General features: G+C 68.9%; 1 protein-coding gene across 3 annotated transcripts; it reads left to right on the top strand.

The window, feature by feature from the left end:
* Positions 1 to 1,356: 1,356 nt before the first annotated feature.
* Positions 1,357 to 16,195, top strand: LOC142025848 (red-sensitive opsin). Of its 3 annotated transcripts, XM_075018531.1 has the most exons (12): positions 1,357 to 1,379; positions 3,134 to 3,302; positions 4,314 to 4,482; positions 4,564 to 4,729; positions 5,755 to 5,994; positions 7,728 to 7,841; positions 12,440 to 12,578; positions 12,677 to 12,973; positions 13,772 to 13,940; positions 14,039 to 14,204; positions 15,670 to 15,909; positions 16,038 to 16,195. In XM_075018531.1, exons 2-12 carry the CDS (start codon positions 3,242 to 3,244, stop codon positions 16,149 to 16,151), a joined length of 1,875 nt encoding a protein of 624 aa, XP_074874632.1. In that variant the 5' UTR covers positions 1,357 to 1,379; positions 3,134 to 3,241; the 3' UTR covers positions 16,152 to 16,195. The 3 variants fall into 3 exon arrangements, with proteins under 3 accessions (XP_074874632.1, XP_074874631.1, XP_074874630.1); XM_075018530.1 differs by lacking the exon at positions 1,357 to 1,379 and having other exon boundaries at positions 2,578 to 3,302; positions 7,728 to 7,817; XM_075018529.1 differs by lacking the exon at positions 1,357 to 1,379 and having other exon boundaries at positions 2,578 to 3,302.
* The last annotated feature ends 356 nt before the right edge of the window (positions 16,196 to 16,551 follow it).

The raw sequence follows: 16,551 nt of genomic DNA, 5'->3' as shown, positions 1-16,551 counted from the left end.
CCCCGGAGGAGGAGCCGCCGGGCTGGCGGCGCGGCCGTTGGAATTGGCGGGAAGGGCTGTCAGTAAGGGCGTCCCGGTGGGGGCGGGGCCGGCGGAGCGCGCGCGGGCGCCCGTTGGGCCCCGCGCCGGGACGCCTGGGTTCTTATTGGTCGGCGCGACGCCCGTCACGGCCCCCAAAGGGGGCGGGAAACGATCGCTCTCCTCCTCCTCCTCCTCCCCCCCCCCCCCCTTTTCCTCCGGGCTGTGAGGGGTTTGAAATCCAACGGCCGTTAACGGTCGCCGGCCCCGCCCCGCGCCCTCCCTCAGCCCCGCCGGGCGGGGGGGGACGCGCAGACACCCCCGGTACCTCACGGCGGTGCCTCAGATCGTTCCCCCTCAGGTGCCCCGGCTGCCCCCGAGGGTCCCCCCTTGATATTCCCCCCCCCCTCCAAGTGTTTTAGGGGACCCCGGGCACCTCAGGGGACCCCCGGGTGACTTAGGGGACCCCCAAGCGCTCCCCGGTACCTCAGCAGTTCCTCGGGGGACCCCAACTGCCCCTCAGGTATTTCAGCTGCCCCCCGGTACCCCCCCGGGCACTTTAAGGGACCCCCGGTACCTCAGCTTCTTCTCAGAGGACCCCAACTGCCCCTCAGGTACTTCAGCTGCCCCCAGTACCTCAGTAGAACCCCCCCGGGCACTTTAAGGGACCCCCCGGTACCTCAGGTACCTCAGCTTCTCCTCCGGGGACCCCAGCTGCCCCCCGGTACCTCAGTAGGACCCCCCCATACTTTATGGGACCCCCCCGGTACCTCAGCTTCTTCTCAGGGGACCCCAACTGCCCCTCAGGTTCCTCAACCACCCCCCGGTACCTCAGTAGGACCCCCCCATACTTTATGGGACCCCCCCTGGTACCTCAGCAGCTCCTCAGGGGACTTCAGCTGCCCCCCAGTACCTCAGCAGCCCCCCCCCCAAGGTATTTTAAGGGACCCCCCGGTACCTCAGCTTCTCCTCAGGGGACCCCAACTGCCCCTCACCACGGGTACCTCAACCACCCCCCGATACCTCAGCAACCCCCCCCCGGGTACTTCAAGGGACCCCTGGGTACCTCAGGTACCTCAGCAGCCCCCCCCCCCCCACTCCCTGGGTACTTTAAGGGACCCCCAAGTACCTCAGCAGCCCCCCTTGGTACCTCAGGGGACCCCAGGGTGCCTTAGGGGGTACCCCAACCACCCGCCAGGTACCTCAGCAGCCCCCCAGGTACCCCAGCTGCCCGAGACCCCCCCCCCAGGAGGCCCACACGCACACACACACCATGGTAGCCACCCCAGTTGCCCCCCACGTCCCCCCCGCAGCCGCCTGTTTGGGGCACCGTGCCCACCCGCCCTGACCCACGGCCCTGGGTAAGTCTCCCAAGCCCCTGCCTGGTGGTGGGGGGTCCCACAGCCTCCCCCCCCCCACCATATGGGCACCACACTGGGCCACCGTGGCCACCCCCACGGTTCTCACTATGGGCACTACAGCCCAGGGAGGGGAGCGGGGGCCGTGGGACCCCCCCCGCGCCCCGTCACAGCAGCAGGGGATGAGTGGGGCTTGAGCGCTAATCCGCTCCACCGGCCCCCCACCATGGGGCAGCCCCCAGCCCGCTTCCGAAAGGGGACGACCCGAGGGGGCGAGTGGTTCTCCCCATGGCACCGCTGTGTCCATGGGTCGGTCTGTCCGACTGTCCCCTGCCTGGGGTTCCCCCCCCTGCACCCCCCCCCATAGTGGGGGGCTCCCCGCCGCCCCCCAGAGCGGGGCCATAATCGTGTCAGCTCCGGTCCCGATTTAGCCCTAATCCCCGGCCGAGGTGATCGGCCTCGTTAACACCCTGCCGGGATTAAGGGGATGCTCACCCCTGACACCCCTGGGTGCTGGGGAGGGGGGGGTGTTGCCCCCCCCTGCCGCAAGGCATGCTGGGACATGTAGTCCCCCTGCACCCCCCAGAGGGGGCCATGACCCCCCCACTGTCCCCAGGAACCCACGGCGGTGGTGGGATGACCCGGGGGGTCAGCAGGGACCCCAGCACCCACTGGGGGGAGTCAGGGGGTTGCTGGGGGGCTCAGGAGGCATTTAGGGTGCAGGAAGGAGTCAGGGAGCTTTGGGGGTGCAAGGTGGGAGTGGGCCCTCAGGAGGGGTTTTGGGGTGCAGGGTGGGAGTGAGGGGCTGTGGAGGGGTTTTGGGGTGCAGGGTGGGATTAGGACAGTTTGGGGGTACTGGGTGGTCTCGGGGGGGGTTTGGGGTGCAGGTAGGAATCAGGACAGTTTGGGGGTGCAGGTAGGAGTCAGGGAGGTTTGGGGGTGCAGGAAGGGCTGGTGAGGGGGGTGGGGGTGCAGAGTACCAGGGATGCAGTTTTGGGGTGCAGGTAGGAGTCAGGGCAGTTTGGGGGTGGAGGGTGGTCTCGGGGGCGGGTGGTTGGGGTGCAGGTAGGAATCAGGGCAGTCTGGGGGCATGGGGTGGTCTCAGGAGAGTTTTGGGGTGCAGTTTGGGGGTGTGGGCAGGAGCGGGGCGCCCAGGAGGGGTTTCGGGGTGCTGGCTGCCCGCGGGGGCGGTTTGGGGGCGCAGAGGGTCCCGGGGGGGGCCCCGCCCTCCGTGGCAGGAGCTGGTTAAGCCTTTGGGGGGGGGGGTCTGATACCCCCTGATCCCCCCAACCCGCTAATCAGGGCTCGGGGGCGATTAGTCGCCCCAAAAGCGGCTTGACGGGTGGGTAAGCCCAGCTTGGCCAGCGCCCGCCCGTCGGATAAGCCGAGCTCAGCCGCGCTTTGCGGCGTTAGCCCCGATTAGGGGGCTGGGGGGGGGGGTCCGGCCCCATCCGCCCCCCTCCCTATAAAGGGTCCCGCCAGCCGCCCCCCTGGCCCGCACCCCTCCGCGTCCGCCCGCCCGCCCGTCCGTCCCCGCCGCCATGCAGAAGTCGCGGGAGGGCCGGGAGGAGCTCCCGGAGGACTTCTACATCCCCATGGCGCTGGACACCCCCAACCTGACGGCGCTGAGCCCCTTCCTGGTGCCCCAGACCCACCTGGGCAGCCCCGGGGTCTTCATGGGGATGTCGGCCTTCATGTTCATGCTGATCGCCCTGGGGGTGCCCATCAACGCTCTCACCATCTTCTGCACCGCCAAGTACAAGAAGCTGCGCTCCCACCTCAACTACATCCTGGTCAACCTGGCCGTCTCCAACCTGTTGGTCATCTGCGTCGGCTCCACCACCGCCTTCTACAGCTTCTCCCAGATGTACTTCGCCCTGGGGCCCACCGCCTGCAAGATCGAGGGCTTCGCCGCCACCCTCGGAGGTAGACGGGGACGGGGACGCGCCGCGGCGGGGAGTGGGGGGGACGTCGGGTGGGGGGGCGGGCGGGGAGCAGAAGGACACGAGAGCGTGGGGACGTCAGGTGTGCGGGACACCAGGGCGTTGGGGACGTTGGGTGTGGGGACGTCAGGTGTGCGGGACACCAGGGCGTTGGGGACGTTGGGTGTGGGGACGTCAGGTGTGCGGGACACCAGGGCGTTGGGGACGTTGGGCGAGTGGGACACGGGGCAGAAGGACACCAGGGCGTTGGGGACGTTGGGCATGGGGACGTTGGGTGTGTGGGACGTGGGGCAGAAGGACACCAGGGCGTTGGGGACGTTGGGCGTGGGGACGTTGGGTAAGTGGGACACCAGGGCGTTGGGGATGTTGGGTATGGGGACATTGGGCAAGTGGGACACCAGGGCGTTGGGGACGTTGGGCGAGTGGGACGTGGGGCAAGTGGGACGTTGGGTATGGGGGACACCAGGGCTTGGGGACGTTGGGCGTGGGGACATTGGGTAAGTGGGACATGGGGCAGAAGGACACCAGGGCGTTGGGGACGTTGGGTAAGTGGGACACCAGGGTGTTGGGGACGTTGGGTATGGGGACGTTGGGCAAGTGGGACAACAGGGTGTTGGGGACTTTGGGTATGGAGATGTTGGGCAGGTGGGACACCAGGGCATTGGGGACGTTGGTCATGGGGACGTTGGGCGAGTGGGACACCAGGGCGTTGGGGACATTGGTCATGGGGACATTGGGCAAGTGGGACACCAGGGCATTGGGGACGTTGGGGTTACGGGATATGGGGTAGGACATGGGGACATCAGGTGTGTGGGACATGGGGCAGAGGGACACCATGGCACGGGGACGTTGGGGAGATGAGGACATGGGGATGTCGGGCACGCGGGACCCGGAGCGTGGTGGCAGCGGGACCCCCCCCACGTCCCGGGGCTGCGTGGGGTGGGTGGCACGGGGCAGCGGCGTCCCCTCTGTCCCCTCTGTCCACCCCCCCCAGGCATGGTGAGCCTCTGGTCGCTGGCAGTGGTGGCCTTCGAGCGGTTCCTGGTGATCTGCAAGCCCCTGGGCAACTTCACCTTCCGGGGCAGCCACGCCGTCCTGGGCTGCGCCGCCACCTGGATCTTCGGCCTCGTCGCCTCCGTGCCCCCCCTCTTCGGCTGGAGCAGGTCTGGGGGTTTCCCGGGATTTGGGGGGGGCTGCGGGAGGCAGCCGGCGCGAGGCGTGACCGTGTCCTTCCCCCCCCCCAGGTACATCCCCGAGGGGCTGCAGTGCTCCTGCGGCCCCGACTGGTACACCTCCAACAACAAGTGGAACAACGAGTCCTACGTCATCTTCCTCTTCTGCTTCTGCTTCGGCGTGCCCCTCGCCATCATCATCTTCTCCTACGGGCGCCTGCTCCTCACCCTGCGTGCGGTAAACCCCCCCCCCCCCAAATCCCCAGATCCCCCACCCCACCCCTGCCAAGGAGGACACGGGGCAGGGGGTACGGGCACCAGCTTTATTGGGGGGACGCAGAGGCGGGAGGGGAAACAGCCGCCCACGGGGTGGTTGGGGGGGGACAGGGAGGACCCTATAGGGGTGGCCATTCCCTGGGGGGATCCTATAGGGCTGGCGGTTCCCTGTGGGTCAGAGGGGACCCTATAGCGATGGCAGGTCCCTGGGGGGGGGACAGACACCCTATAGATACGATGGTTCCCCGCGGGTCAGAGGGGACCTGACGAAGATGACCATTCCCCAGGGTGACCCTATAGAGATGACGGTTCCCCGCAGGTTGGAGGGGACCCTATAGCGATGGCAGTTCCCTGTGGGTCAGAGGGGACCCTATAGCGATGGCAGGTCCCTGGGGGGGGACACGGACACCCTATAGAGATGATGGTTCGCCATGGGTCAGAGGGGACCCGACGGAGATGACCATTCCCCAGGGCGACCCTATAGCGATGTCAGTTCCCTGTGGGTCAGAGGGGACCCTATAGTGATGGGAGGTCCCTGGGGGGGGCCATGACACCCTATAGAGATGATGGTTCCCCATGGGTTAGAGAGGACCCGACAAAGATGACCGTTACCCAGGGCGACCCTATAGAGATGACAGTTCCCTGTGGGTCAGAGGGGACCCGACGGAGATGTCCATTCCCCAGGGTGACCCTATAGCGATGGTGGTTCCCTGCGGGTCAGAGGGGACCCTATAGTGATGGCAGGTCCCTGGGGGACACACGGACACCCTATAGAGATGACGGTTCCCTGTGGGTCAGAGGGGAGCCGATGGAGATGACTGTTCCCCAGGGCGATCCTATAGGGCTGGCAGTTCCCTGCGGGTCAGAGGGGACCCTATAGCAACGGCAGGTCCCTGGGGGGGGACACACGGACGGACGCCCTATGGAAACGACGGTTCGCCGCGGGTGCTCGCGGCCCCCTGAGCGCCGTTGTCGGTCCCCCCGCAGGTGGCGAAGCAGCAGGAGCAGTCGGCCACGACGCAGAAGGCGGAGCGGGAGGTGACCAAGATGGTGGTGGTGATGGTGCTGGGCTTCCTCATCTGTTGGGCGCCCTACTCGGCCTTCGCCCTCTGGGTGGTGACGCACCGGGGCCAGCCCTTCGACGTGGGGCTGGCCTCCATCCCCTCCGTCTTCTCCAAGGCCTCCACCGTCTACAACCCCGTCATCTACGTCTTCATGAACAAGCAGGTGGGGGCGGCGGACGGGCCGGGGGGGTTAGAGGGGCCTCGGGGCGGGGGGGGGCACCGGCGAGGTCGCCTGGAGACGGCCCAGTGATGGCCCAGTAACACGGGCCAGGGATGCTCCAGTAACACACCCCAGTGACCCCGGTAATGCCCCAGTGACACCCCAGTAACATCCCAGTGATGCTCCAGTAACACGCCCCAGTGACCCCTGGTGATTTCGCAGTGACCCCCCAATAACCTCCCACTGACACCCCAGTAACACACCCCAGTGACCCCCTGTGACGCCCCAGTAACATCCCAGTGATGCTCCAGTAACATGCCCCAGTGACACCCCAGTAACCCCCTGGTGACACCCCAATAACCCCCCAGTGACACCCCAGTAACACGCCCCAGTGACCCCTGGTGATTTCCCAGTGACACCCCAATAATCCCCCACTGACACACCCCAGTGACCCCCTGGCGATGCCCCAGTGACACCCCAATAACATCCCAGTGATGCTCCAGTAACGCGCCCCAGTGACACCCCAATAACCCCCCAGTGACACCCCAGTAACACACCCCAGTGACCCCCTGTGACACCCCAATAACCCCCCAGTGACACCCCAGTAATACACCCCAGTAACCCCCTGGTGACACCCCAATAACCCCCCAGTGACACCCCAGTAACGCGCCCCAGTGACCCCCCCAGTGACACCCCAGTAACACGCCCCAGTAACCCCCTGGTGACACCCCAATAACCCCCCAGTGACACCCCAGTAACACGCCCCAGTGATGCTCCAGTGACCTACTGGTGACACCCCAGTAACATCCCAGTAACCCCCCAGTAACACAGCCCAGTAACACACCCCAGTGACCCCCTGGTGACACCCCAATAACACACCCCAGTAACACACCCCAGTAACCCCCAGTAAGGGACCAGTGATGCCTTAAGAACATGCCCCAGTGACCCCCTGGTGACACCCCAATAACTCCCCAGTGACACCCCAGTAACACGCCCCAGTGACCCACTGGTGATGCCCCAATAACGCCTCAGTGACCCCCTGGTGACACCCCAATAACTCCCCAGTAAATCCCCAGTGACACTCCAGTAACATGCCCCAGTGATGCTCCAGTGACACCCCAGTAAGGGACCAGTGATGCCTTAAGAACAAGCCCCAGTGACCCCCTGGTGACACCCCAATAACTCCCCAGTAACACGCCCCAGTAACCCCCAGTGACACCCCAGTAACACGCCCCAGTAACCCACTGGTGACGCCCCAATAACTCCCCAGTAACCCACCCCAGTAACCCCCAGTGACACCCCAGTAAGGGACCAGTGATGCCTTAAGAACATGCCCCAGTGACCCCCTGGTGACACCCCAATAACTCCCCAGTGACACCCCAGTAACACGCCCCAGTAACCCCCAGTGACACCCCAGTAAGGGACCAGTGATGACCTAAGAACAAGCCCCAGTGACCCCCTATCGACACCCCAATAACTCCCCAGTAACACGCCCCAGTGACCCACTGGTGATGCCCCAATAACGCCTCAGTGACCCCCTGGTGACGCCCCAATAACTCCCCAGTAACACGCCCCAGTGACCCACTGGAAATGCCCCAATAACGCCCCAGTAACACCCCAGTAAGAGCCCAGCGGCATCCGGGCCACATGCCTGGTGACAGGGGGGACGCTGTCGGGCTGGGGGGGGGGGGGCTGTGACAGCGGCGAGGGGGGAGTGACACCGTCCCCCTCCCCAGTTCCGCTCCTGCATGCTGAAGCTGGTGTTCTGCGGGAAGAGCCCCTTCGGGGACGAGGACGACGTCTCGGGATCCTCGCAGGCCACCCAGGTCTCCTCCGTCTCCTCCAGCCAGGTCTCGCCCGCGTAGGCCGCCCCCCGGCCGCGTTCGCCCCACGGTGGGCTCGGACCCCCCCCCTCCACACGCACGCGTACACGTCTCCCCCACCCCGGGGGCGGCGTGGGGCTCCCCGGGCGGTGGGGTGCCGGAGGGGGGGGGCCGCCGCCGCGCACGTGGTTCGTCCGCCCGCCGTGGGGCAGCCCCACTGCTCTGTTGTACATACACCCCCCCCCTCGCCCCGCTGTACCCCACGGCATTAAACGCTGGAGATGCAGCCTCTGCCTCGGTGTGGGGGGGGTCCCCGTGTCCCCCCTGGAGCCGGCCCGCAGCGAGGGCGGGGGGGCCGCGCGGCCGAGTTCTGCTAGTAGTGAGCTTTTTGCCAACGTAAATAGTTCAGAACTAGCGGAATTCCTGTCGCACGGCCCCGGGGGTGGGGGGGGCGCGGGCACGGCCCCACGGCGACCCACGGCGGTTCGCGGCGCCTCACCGCGGCCCGTCGTGCCCCACGGTGGTCCCTGATGCCCCCACGGCACCCCACGGCGGCCCGTGGAGTCCCGTGGCAGCCCCGTGGCGCTCCACGGCGGCCCGTGGCGTCCCTCGGCAGCCCCACGGAAGCCCACGGTGTCCCACAGCACCCCGCCGTGTCCCGTGGCACCCCAGCAGCCAGCCGTGGCATCCCTCGGTAGCCCCACAGCACCCCACAGTGGCCACTGGTGTCCTGCGCCAAACCCACGGCAGCCTGGGGTGTCCCACATTGTGTCCCACCACACTCCATAACGCCCCGTGGCAGCCCCACAGCACCCCACGGTGCCCTGTGGCACTCCACGGTCTCCCACCAAGACCCCACGGCACACATCTTGTCCCACAGCAGCCCCACAGCACCCCACAGTGGCCACCGGTGTCCTGTGACAGACCCACGGCAGCCCGGGGTGTCCCACAGCACCCCACTGTGCCCCACGTCACCTCACAGCACCCCACGGTGCCCCACAGCAGCCCCACACAGCGGCCACTGGTGTCCCATGGCACCCCACAGCACCCCACGGCACCCCACCGTGTCCTGTGGCATCCCTCAGCAGCCCCACAGCGGCCACCGGTGTCCTGTGACAGACCCACGGCAGCCCGGGGTGTCCCACGGCGGCCCCACAGCACCCCACGTCACCTCACAGCACCCCGCTGTGTCCCACAGCACCCCACGTCACCCCACAGCACCCCATGGTGTCCCACAGCACCCCCACAGCACTCCACGGTGCCCCATGGCACCCCACAGCAGCCCATGGTGTCCAACAGCACCCCACAGTGTCCCACAGCACCCCACTATGTCCCGTGGCACCCAAACATCCGCCCCCGGCACCCCACAGTGGCCACTGGTGTCCTGCGCCAGACCCACAGCAGCCTGGGGTGTCCCACAGCACCCCACGGCACCCCACTGTGTCCCACAGCACCCCCCATCACCCCACAGCACCCCATGGTGCCCCACACAGCACCCCACTGTGTCCCACATCACCCCACAGCACCCCACTCTGTCCCACAGCACCCCACGTCACCCCACAGCACCCCACAGTGCCCCACAGCAGCCCCACAGCCCCACATAGCACCCCACTGTGTCCCACGGCACCCCACAGTGTTCCACAGCACTCTACTATGTCCCACAGCACCCCACTGTGTCCCACATCACCCCACAGCACCCCATCGTGTCCCACAGCACCCCATCATGTCCCACAGCACCCCACTGTGTCCCATGGCACCCCACAGCACCCCACTGTGTCCCACATCACCCCACGTCACCCCACAGCACCCCACTGTGTCCCACAGCACCCCATCATGTCCCACGTCACCCCACAGCACCCCACTGTGTCCCATGGCACCCCACAGGACCCCACAGTGTCCCACGTCACCCCACAGCACCCCATCATGTCCCACGTCACCCCACAGCACCCCACTGTGTCCCACATCACCCCACGTCACCCCACAGCACCCCACTATGTCCCACAGCACCCCACTGTGTCCCACGGCACCCCACGGCGCCCCACAGCGTCCCACGGCACCCCGTGGCATCCCACAGCGGCCCCACGCACCCCCCATCACCCGTGGTGTCCCCACGGCCGCCCCACAGCACCCGTGACGTCCCCGAACCCCCCCACGCCCCCCCCAACCCCACGGCACTTACCCACCCCGGCTCCAGCGGGGTCCGGCTGCCCCCCGGGCGCTGTGGGGAGAGAGAGACAGGGAGTGGGGGGCACCGACACCCCCACAGGACCCCCCCCCCCCTCAACCCACCTGCCCCACACGGGGGGGGCTCCCCCCACCCCTTTCCTCGCCCGAAACGGGGGTCCCGCGCCCTGCCGGCGCACCCCACGCGCCGCGCCCCGTTCTCCCCACCGGCCGCCGTCGCCGCCGCGCCCCCTTTTCCCCTCCCGGGGGATTAAAATTTCCAGTGTCCCCCCTAATCGGACTCTCCCGGGGCGACCCGAAAATCCCCGGATTAGGGGTGGGGGGGACGGGGGGGGGGCGGCTCCCGGTTGCGCCGGAGAGGATTAGGGTCGGGGCTGGGGGGCACCTTTGGGGCGATGGGTCCCCGGGGAGCACCCCCAAACCCCGCACCCCCCACGGACCCCCCCCCGTCGGGGTAGAGCGGGGTGACGGCCCCCCACCTTTGGGGCCCCCCTCGTTAATCCAACTCCCCGGCTAGGCCTAATTGCTAATTAAGGCTGCGGGCTATTTTTAAGGGTGCTGGGGTGGGGGGGGGGGGGGGGTGGCCCCGTTCCCCCCGTGCCCTACTTGGCCCCGCGCCGCAGCCCCCCCCGGTGATGTAACCGCCTTGGCCCCGTGACCGCGATCTGTCGGGCCCCGTGAGCGTCAGCGCCCCGACGCCGTGGGGCGGGAGGGGGTCCGGCACCCCGCTATGGGGCAGGAGGGGGTCTGGCACCCCGCTATGGGGCAGGAGGGGGTCCGGCACCCCGCCGTGGGGCGGGAGGGGGTCCGGCACCCAGCTATGGGGTGAGAAGGGGCCTAGTGCTCTGCTATGGGGGGAGAGGGGGTTCAACACCCGGCTATGTGGGGCAGGATGGGTGCCGGCACCCCGCCATGGGGCGAGAAGGGGCTCAGCACCCTGCCATGGGGCAGGAGGGGGTTGAAAATCCCACTACGTGGGGCAGGATGGGTGCCAGCACCCCGCCATGGGGCAGGAGGGGTCACAGCACCCCGCCGTGGGGCAGGAAGGGGGTTCAAGACCCCGCTATATGGGGCAGGATGGGTGCCAGCAGCCTGCAGTGGGGTGGGAAGGGGCCCAGCACCCCGCCATGGGGCAGGAGGAGGTTCAAGACCCCGCTATGTGGGGCAGGATGGGTGCCAGCACGCCACCATGGGGCGAGAAGGGGCTCAGCACCCCGCCATGGGGCAGGAAGGGTCACAGCACCCCGCCATGGGGCAGGAAGGGGGTTCAAGACCCCGCTATATGGGGCAGGATGGGTGCTGGCACCCCGCCATGGGGCGAGAAGGGGCTCAGCACCCCGCCATGGGGCAGGAGGGGGTTGAAAACCCCACTACGTGGGGCAGGATGGGTGCCAGCACCCCGCCGTGGGGCAGGAGGGGTCACAGCACCCCGCCATGGGGCAGGAGGAGGTTCAAGACCCCGCTATATGGGGCAGGATGGGTGCCAGCACCCCGCCGTGGGGTGGGAAGAGGCCCAGCACCCTGCCATGGGGTGGGAAGGGGGTTCAAGACCCCGCTATGTAGGGCAGGATGGGTGCCAGCACCCCACCATGGGGCGAGAAGGGGCTCAGCACCCCGCCATGGGGCAGGAGGGGGTTGAAAATCCCACTACGTGGGGCAGGATGGGTGCCAGCACCCTGCCGTGGGGTGGGAAGGGGCCCAGCACCCCGCCATGGGGCAGGAGGAGGTTCAAGACCCTGCTATATGGGGCAGGAGGGGTGCCAGCATGCCACCATGGGGCAGGATGGGTGCCAGCACCCCGCCGTGGGGTGGGAAGGGGCCCAGCACCCTGCCATGGGGCAGGATGGGGTTGAAAATCCCGCTATGTAGGGCAGGATGGGTGCCAGCACCCCGCCATGGGGCAGGAGGGGTCACATCACCCCGCTGTGGGGCGGGAAGGGGCCCAGCACCCCGCCGTGGGGCAGGATGGGGCCCAGCACACCGTGTTGTGGGGCAGGAGAGCGCGGGGTCACGCCGCCCGTGGGGCAGGGTGCGGGAACGCCGGCCGTGCCGCGTCCCGGGGGGCCGGTGACGGCCGTGGGCCCCGTCCCGCCGCCCCACGGGCCCAGACCCCGGGCGGGGGGCTGGGGAGAGGGGGGGGGGGTCCGCCGGGCGCCCTCGTTAGCCAAACGGGCCGTCAGGAAATTGCGGGTGACGGGATTAGCCCTCGGCGTCAATCCCAATCAGCGCTCACCCCGGCTGCTCGGCAAAGCGGGCGGGTGAGACCGGGCCGGGCCGGGGGGGCCCCCTGATCCCCGCGGCCCAATTAAGGGATCAGGGGGGCTTTGGGGGGGACGGGGGGCTAATCCCGGGGGGGTGGGTATAAGAAGCGGGGAGCGGGCGGCGGGCGGCAGAGCCCGACGCCGACGTTCGCCCTTTTTCCCCCCCCCCCCCGCCCAAAGGTCCTCGGTCTCCTTCCTCGGCTAGGCGGCATGGCGGCGGGCTGGGAGACGGCGGTGTTCGCGGCGCGCCGGCGGCACGAGGACGAGGACACGACGCGGGACAGCGTCTTCACCTACACCAACAGCAACAACACCCGCGGTGAGCGGCCGGCGGCGGCGGCGGGGGACGCGGAGGTGGGGGGACGGCGGGACGAGCGCCCCCCTCACCCCTTCCCCAACTTTTCTCCGCCGCCCCAGGTCCCTTCGAGGGTCCCAACTACCACATCGCCCCGCGGTGGGTCTACAACCTGACCTCGCTGTGGATGATCTTCGTGGTGGTGGCCTCCATCTTCACCAACGGGCTGGTGCTGGTGGCCACCTGGAAGTTCAAGAAGCTGCGTCACCCCCTCAACTGGATCCTGGTCAACCTGGCGGTGGCCGACCTGGGGGAGACCGTCATCGCCAGCACCATCAGCGTCATCAACCAGATCTTCGGTTACTTCGTCCTGGGTCACCCGCTCTGCGTCATCGAGGGCTACACCGTCTCCGCCTGCGGTGAGACCCCCCTGTCTGCCCGGGGGGGGGGCGCCGGCAGGCGTGGGGCAGAGCTGGGGGTGCTGGGGGCTGTGGGGCAGGGATGGGGAGTGGGTCCGTGGGGTGCTGGGAGCCGTGGGGCAGGGATGGGGAGTGGGTCTGTGGGGTGCTGGGAGCTGTGGGGCAGGGATGAGGGTGCTGGGAGCTGTGGGACAGGGATGGAGACTGGATCCGTGGGGTGCTGGGAGCCGTGGGGCAGAGCTGTGGGTGCTAAGAGCCATGGGGCAGGGATGGGGAGTGGGTCTGTGGGGTGCTGGGAGCCGTGGGGCAGGGATGAGGGTGCTGGGAGCTGTGGGGCAGGGATGGGGAGTGGGTCCGTGGGGTGCTGGGAGCCGTGGGGCAGGGATGAGGGTGCTGGGAGCTGTGGGGCAGGGATGGGGAGTGGGTCTGTGGGGTGCTGGGAGCTGTGGGGCAGAGCTGGGGGTGCTGGGAGCCGTGGGGCAGGGATGGGGAGTGGGTCTGTGGGTTGCTGGGAGCCGTGGGGCAGGGATGAGGGTCCCAAGACCCCCACATGGGGCAGGACCACGGGGCCGGGCAAGGAGCTGGAGGATGAGCCACAGCACAGAGCCGTGGGGCTGAGATGTGGGGCAGGACCCCGGTGGGGGGACACACCGAGCGCCCCACGCCGCAGCCCCGGCTGGGCTAGAGAATACACCGAGACCCCCAGAGCCGTACGCCGTGGGGTCGTACGCCATGGGGTCGTACGCCGTGGGGCAGCCCCCTTGACCCCCCACCCCTTCCTTCTCCCCCCCCCCCCAGGCATCACGGCGCTGTGGTCGTTGGCCATCATCTCCTGGGAGCGGTGGTTCGTCGTTTGCAAACCCTTCGGCAACATCAAATTCGACGGGAAGCTGGCGGTGGCCGGCATCCTCTTCTCCTGGATCTGGTCCTGCGCCTGGACCGCGCCTCCCATTTTCGGCTGGAGCAGGTAGGCCCGGGGGGGCTGCGATTAATTTGGGGGGGGGGGGGCAGGCCTCACGGCGGCCCCTCGCCCCACACGTCCGTCCCGTTTCCCCCCCCCCCCAGGTACTGGCCCCACGGGCTGAAGACGTCCTGCGGCCCCGACGTCTTCAGCGGCAGCTCGGACCCGGGGGTTCAGTCCTACATGGTGGTGCTGATGGTCACCTGCTGCTTCTTCCCCCTCGCCATCATCATCCTCTGCTACCTCCAAGTCTGGCTGGCCATTCGGGCGGTGAGTGGGGCGGCGGGGGGCGTCCGGGGAGCCCACCCCCACCCCACAGAGCTCCCCAGATCTCCTCGAGAGCCCCGGGCAGCCCATCTCCCCACAGAGACCCCCAGGGAGCCCCCCTGCAGCCCATCTCCCCCCCCCAGACCCCCCGCAGCCCCCCTTGGAGCCCCTGTGGGGGCCATCTCCCCCCATAGACCCCCCCGCAGCCCCCCGGGAGCCCATTTCCCTCCCCTAGACCCCCCCTGGGGCCCATCTCCCCCCCCCCCAGACCCTCTACAGCCCCCCTGGAGCCCATCTCCCCCCACACCCCCCCTTGCAGCCCCCCCATCTCCCCCCCCAGATCCCTCTGCAGCCCCCCCATCTCCCCCCCCAGCCCCCCTTGGAGCCTCCCTGGAGCCCATCTCCCCCTCCCCAGACCCTCTACAGCCCACCAGGAGCCCATTTCCCGCCCCCCCCAGAGCCCACCTTCCCCCCCAAACCCCTCCGCAGCCCCCCCATCTCCCCCCACAGTCCCCCTAGAGCCCACCTCCCCCCCCCAAACCCCACCACAGCCCCCCATCTCCCCCCCCAGCCCCCCTTGGAGCTCCCCCAGAGCCCATCTCCCCCCCCCGGCCCCCCTGCAGCCCCCCCTGGGGCTCACCTTCCCCCACCTAGACCCCTGCAGCCCCCCGGGAGCCCATCTCCCCCCCCCCAGAGCCCATCTCCCCCCCCTAAACCCCTCCGCAGCCCCCCCATCTCCCCCCCCAGCCCCCCTTGGAGCCCCCCTAGAGCCCATCTCCCCCTCCAACCCCCCCCATCTCTCCCCCCAGCCCCCCTTGGAGCTCCCCCAGAGCCCACCTCCCTGCCCTAGCCCCCCCCTGCAGCCCCCCACGGGGCTCACCTTCCCCCACCTAGACCCCTGCAGCCCCCCGGGAGCCCATCTCCCCCCCCCCCAGAGCCCATCTCCCCCCCCTAAACCCCTCCGCAGCCCCCCCATCTTCCCCCCCAGCCCCCCCTGGAGCCCCCCTAGAGCCCATCTCCCCCTCCAAACCCCCCATCTCCCCCCCCAGCCCCCCTTGGAGCCCCCCTAGAGCCCATCTCTCCCCCCAAACCCCCCCATCTCCCCCCCCAGCCCCCCTTGGAGCCCCCCTAGAGCCCATCTCCCCCCCCAAACCCCCCCATCTTCCCCCCCAGCCCCCCTTGGAGCCCCCCTAGAGCCCATCTCTCCCCCCAAACCCCCCCATCTTCCCCCCCAGCCCCCCCTTGGAGCCCCCCTAGAGCCCATCTCCCCCCCCAACCCCCCCCATCTCCCCCCCCAGCCCCCCTTGGAGCCCCCCCAGAGCCCACCTCCCTGCCCTAGCCCCCCCCTGCAGCCCCCCACGGGGCTCACCTTCCCCCACCTAGACCCCTGCAGCCCCGCCGTGAGCCCAATGACCCCCCCCCCCCCCGGGGAGCCTAATTGCCCCCCGCCCTCCCCCCTTGCCCGCAGGTGGCCGCCCAGCAGAAGGAATCGGAGTCGACGCAGAAGGCGGAGAAGGAAGTGTCGCGCATGGTGGTGGTGATGATCGTGGCCTACTGCTTCTGCTGGGGGCCCTACACCATCTTCGCCTGCTTCGCCGCCGCCAACCCCGGCTACGCCTTCCACCCGCTGGCCGCCGCCCTGCCCGCCTACTTCGCCAAGAGCGCCACCATCTACAACCCCATCATCTACGTCTTCATGAACCGGCAGGTGGGCGGAATTCGGGATTTGGCGCGGCGGAGCGACCGGGATTCGGCGGCGAGGACGGCGGGCGGGGAACGGGCGGGGCTGCCTCCGCCCTGACACGCCCTTTTTTCTCTCTTCCCGCCCCCTCGCAGTTCCGCAACTGCATCCTGCAGCTCTTCGGGAAGAAGGTGGACGACGGCTCCGAGGTCTCCACCTCCCGCACCGAGGTCTCCTCCGTCTCCAACTCCTCCGTCTCGCCCGCGTAGGGCCCCCCCCGGCCCCCTCCCGCCCCCCAATAAAAGGTTTGTACCCCCCCCGGAATGGTGTCGGCCTCCCCCGGAGGACTTTGCCTTCCCATCAGCCTCTGCGGTGGGATACACCCCCCCCCCAAGACCCCCGGGCCCGGCGGACACGCCGCCGGTCCCTTCCCGTCGGGTGTGAAGGCGGGCGCCGCGCCCCGCCCCCGCCAGGCTGACAGCCAATAGGGAGGCGCCCCTCGGCGGCGCGCCGCGCAGCTATTGGCCCAAGGGGATGTCAGTCACGCCCGCCCCCGCCCCGCCCCGTTCCCGCCGTCGCCGGGCCAATGGGAACGGGCGAGTGGGAGCGCCGCGCTTCCTCCAATCAGGGGGCGGGGACGTCACCGGGGAGGGCGGGGCGCGCTCGGCA

The sequence above is a fragment of the Buteo buteo genome, chromosome 30 (assembly GCF_964188355.1).
Source record: "Buteo buteo chromosome 30, bButBut1.hap1.1, whole genome shotgun sequence".
Taxonomy (NCBI): domain Eukaryota; kingdom Metazoa; phylum Chordata; class Aves; order Accipitriformes; family Accipitridae; genus Buteo; species Buteo buteo.
Note: the sequence above shows the minus strand (reverse complement) of the source record. Positions and strands in the feature narration are given on the sequence as shown.

What these genes read in the sequence shown, in the direction of transcription:
- LOC142025848 (XM_075018529.1), top strand. Translation starts at nt 2,918, where the DNA reads ATGCAGAAGTCGCGGGAGGGCCGGGAGGAGCTCCCGGAGGACTTCTAC. An exon ending in CTTCGCCGCCACCCTCGGAG is followed by an intron (nt 3,303 to 4,313) that starts GTAGACGGGGAC and finishes CACCCCCCCCAG; the next exon opens with GCATGGTGAGCCTCTGGTCG. An exon ending in TGCTCCTCACCCTGCGTGCG is followed by an intron (nt 4,730 to 5,754) that starts GTAAACCCCCCC and finishes GTCCCCCCGCAG; the next exon opens with GTGGCGAAGCAGCAGGAGCA.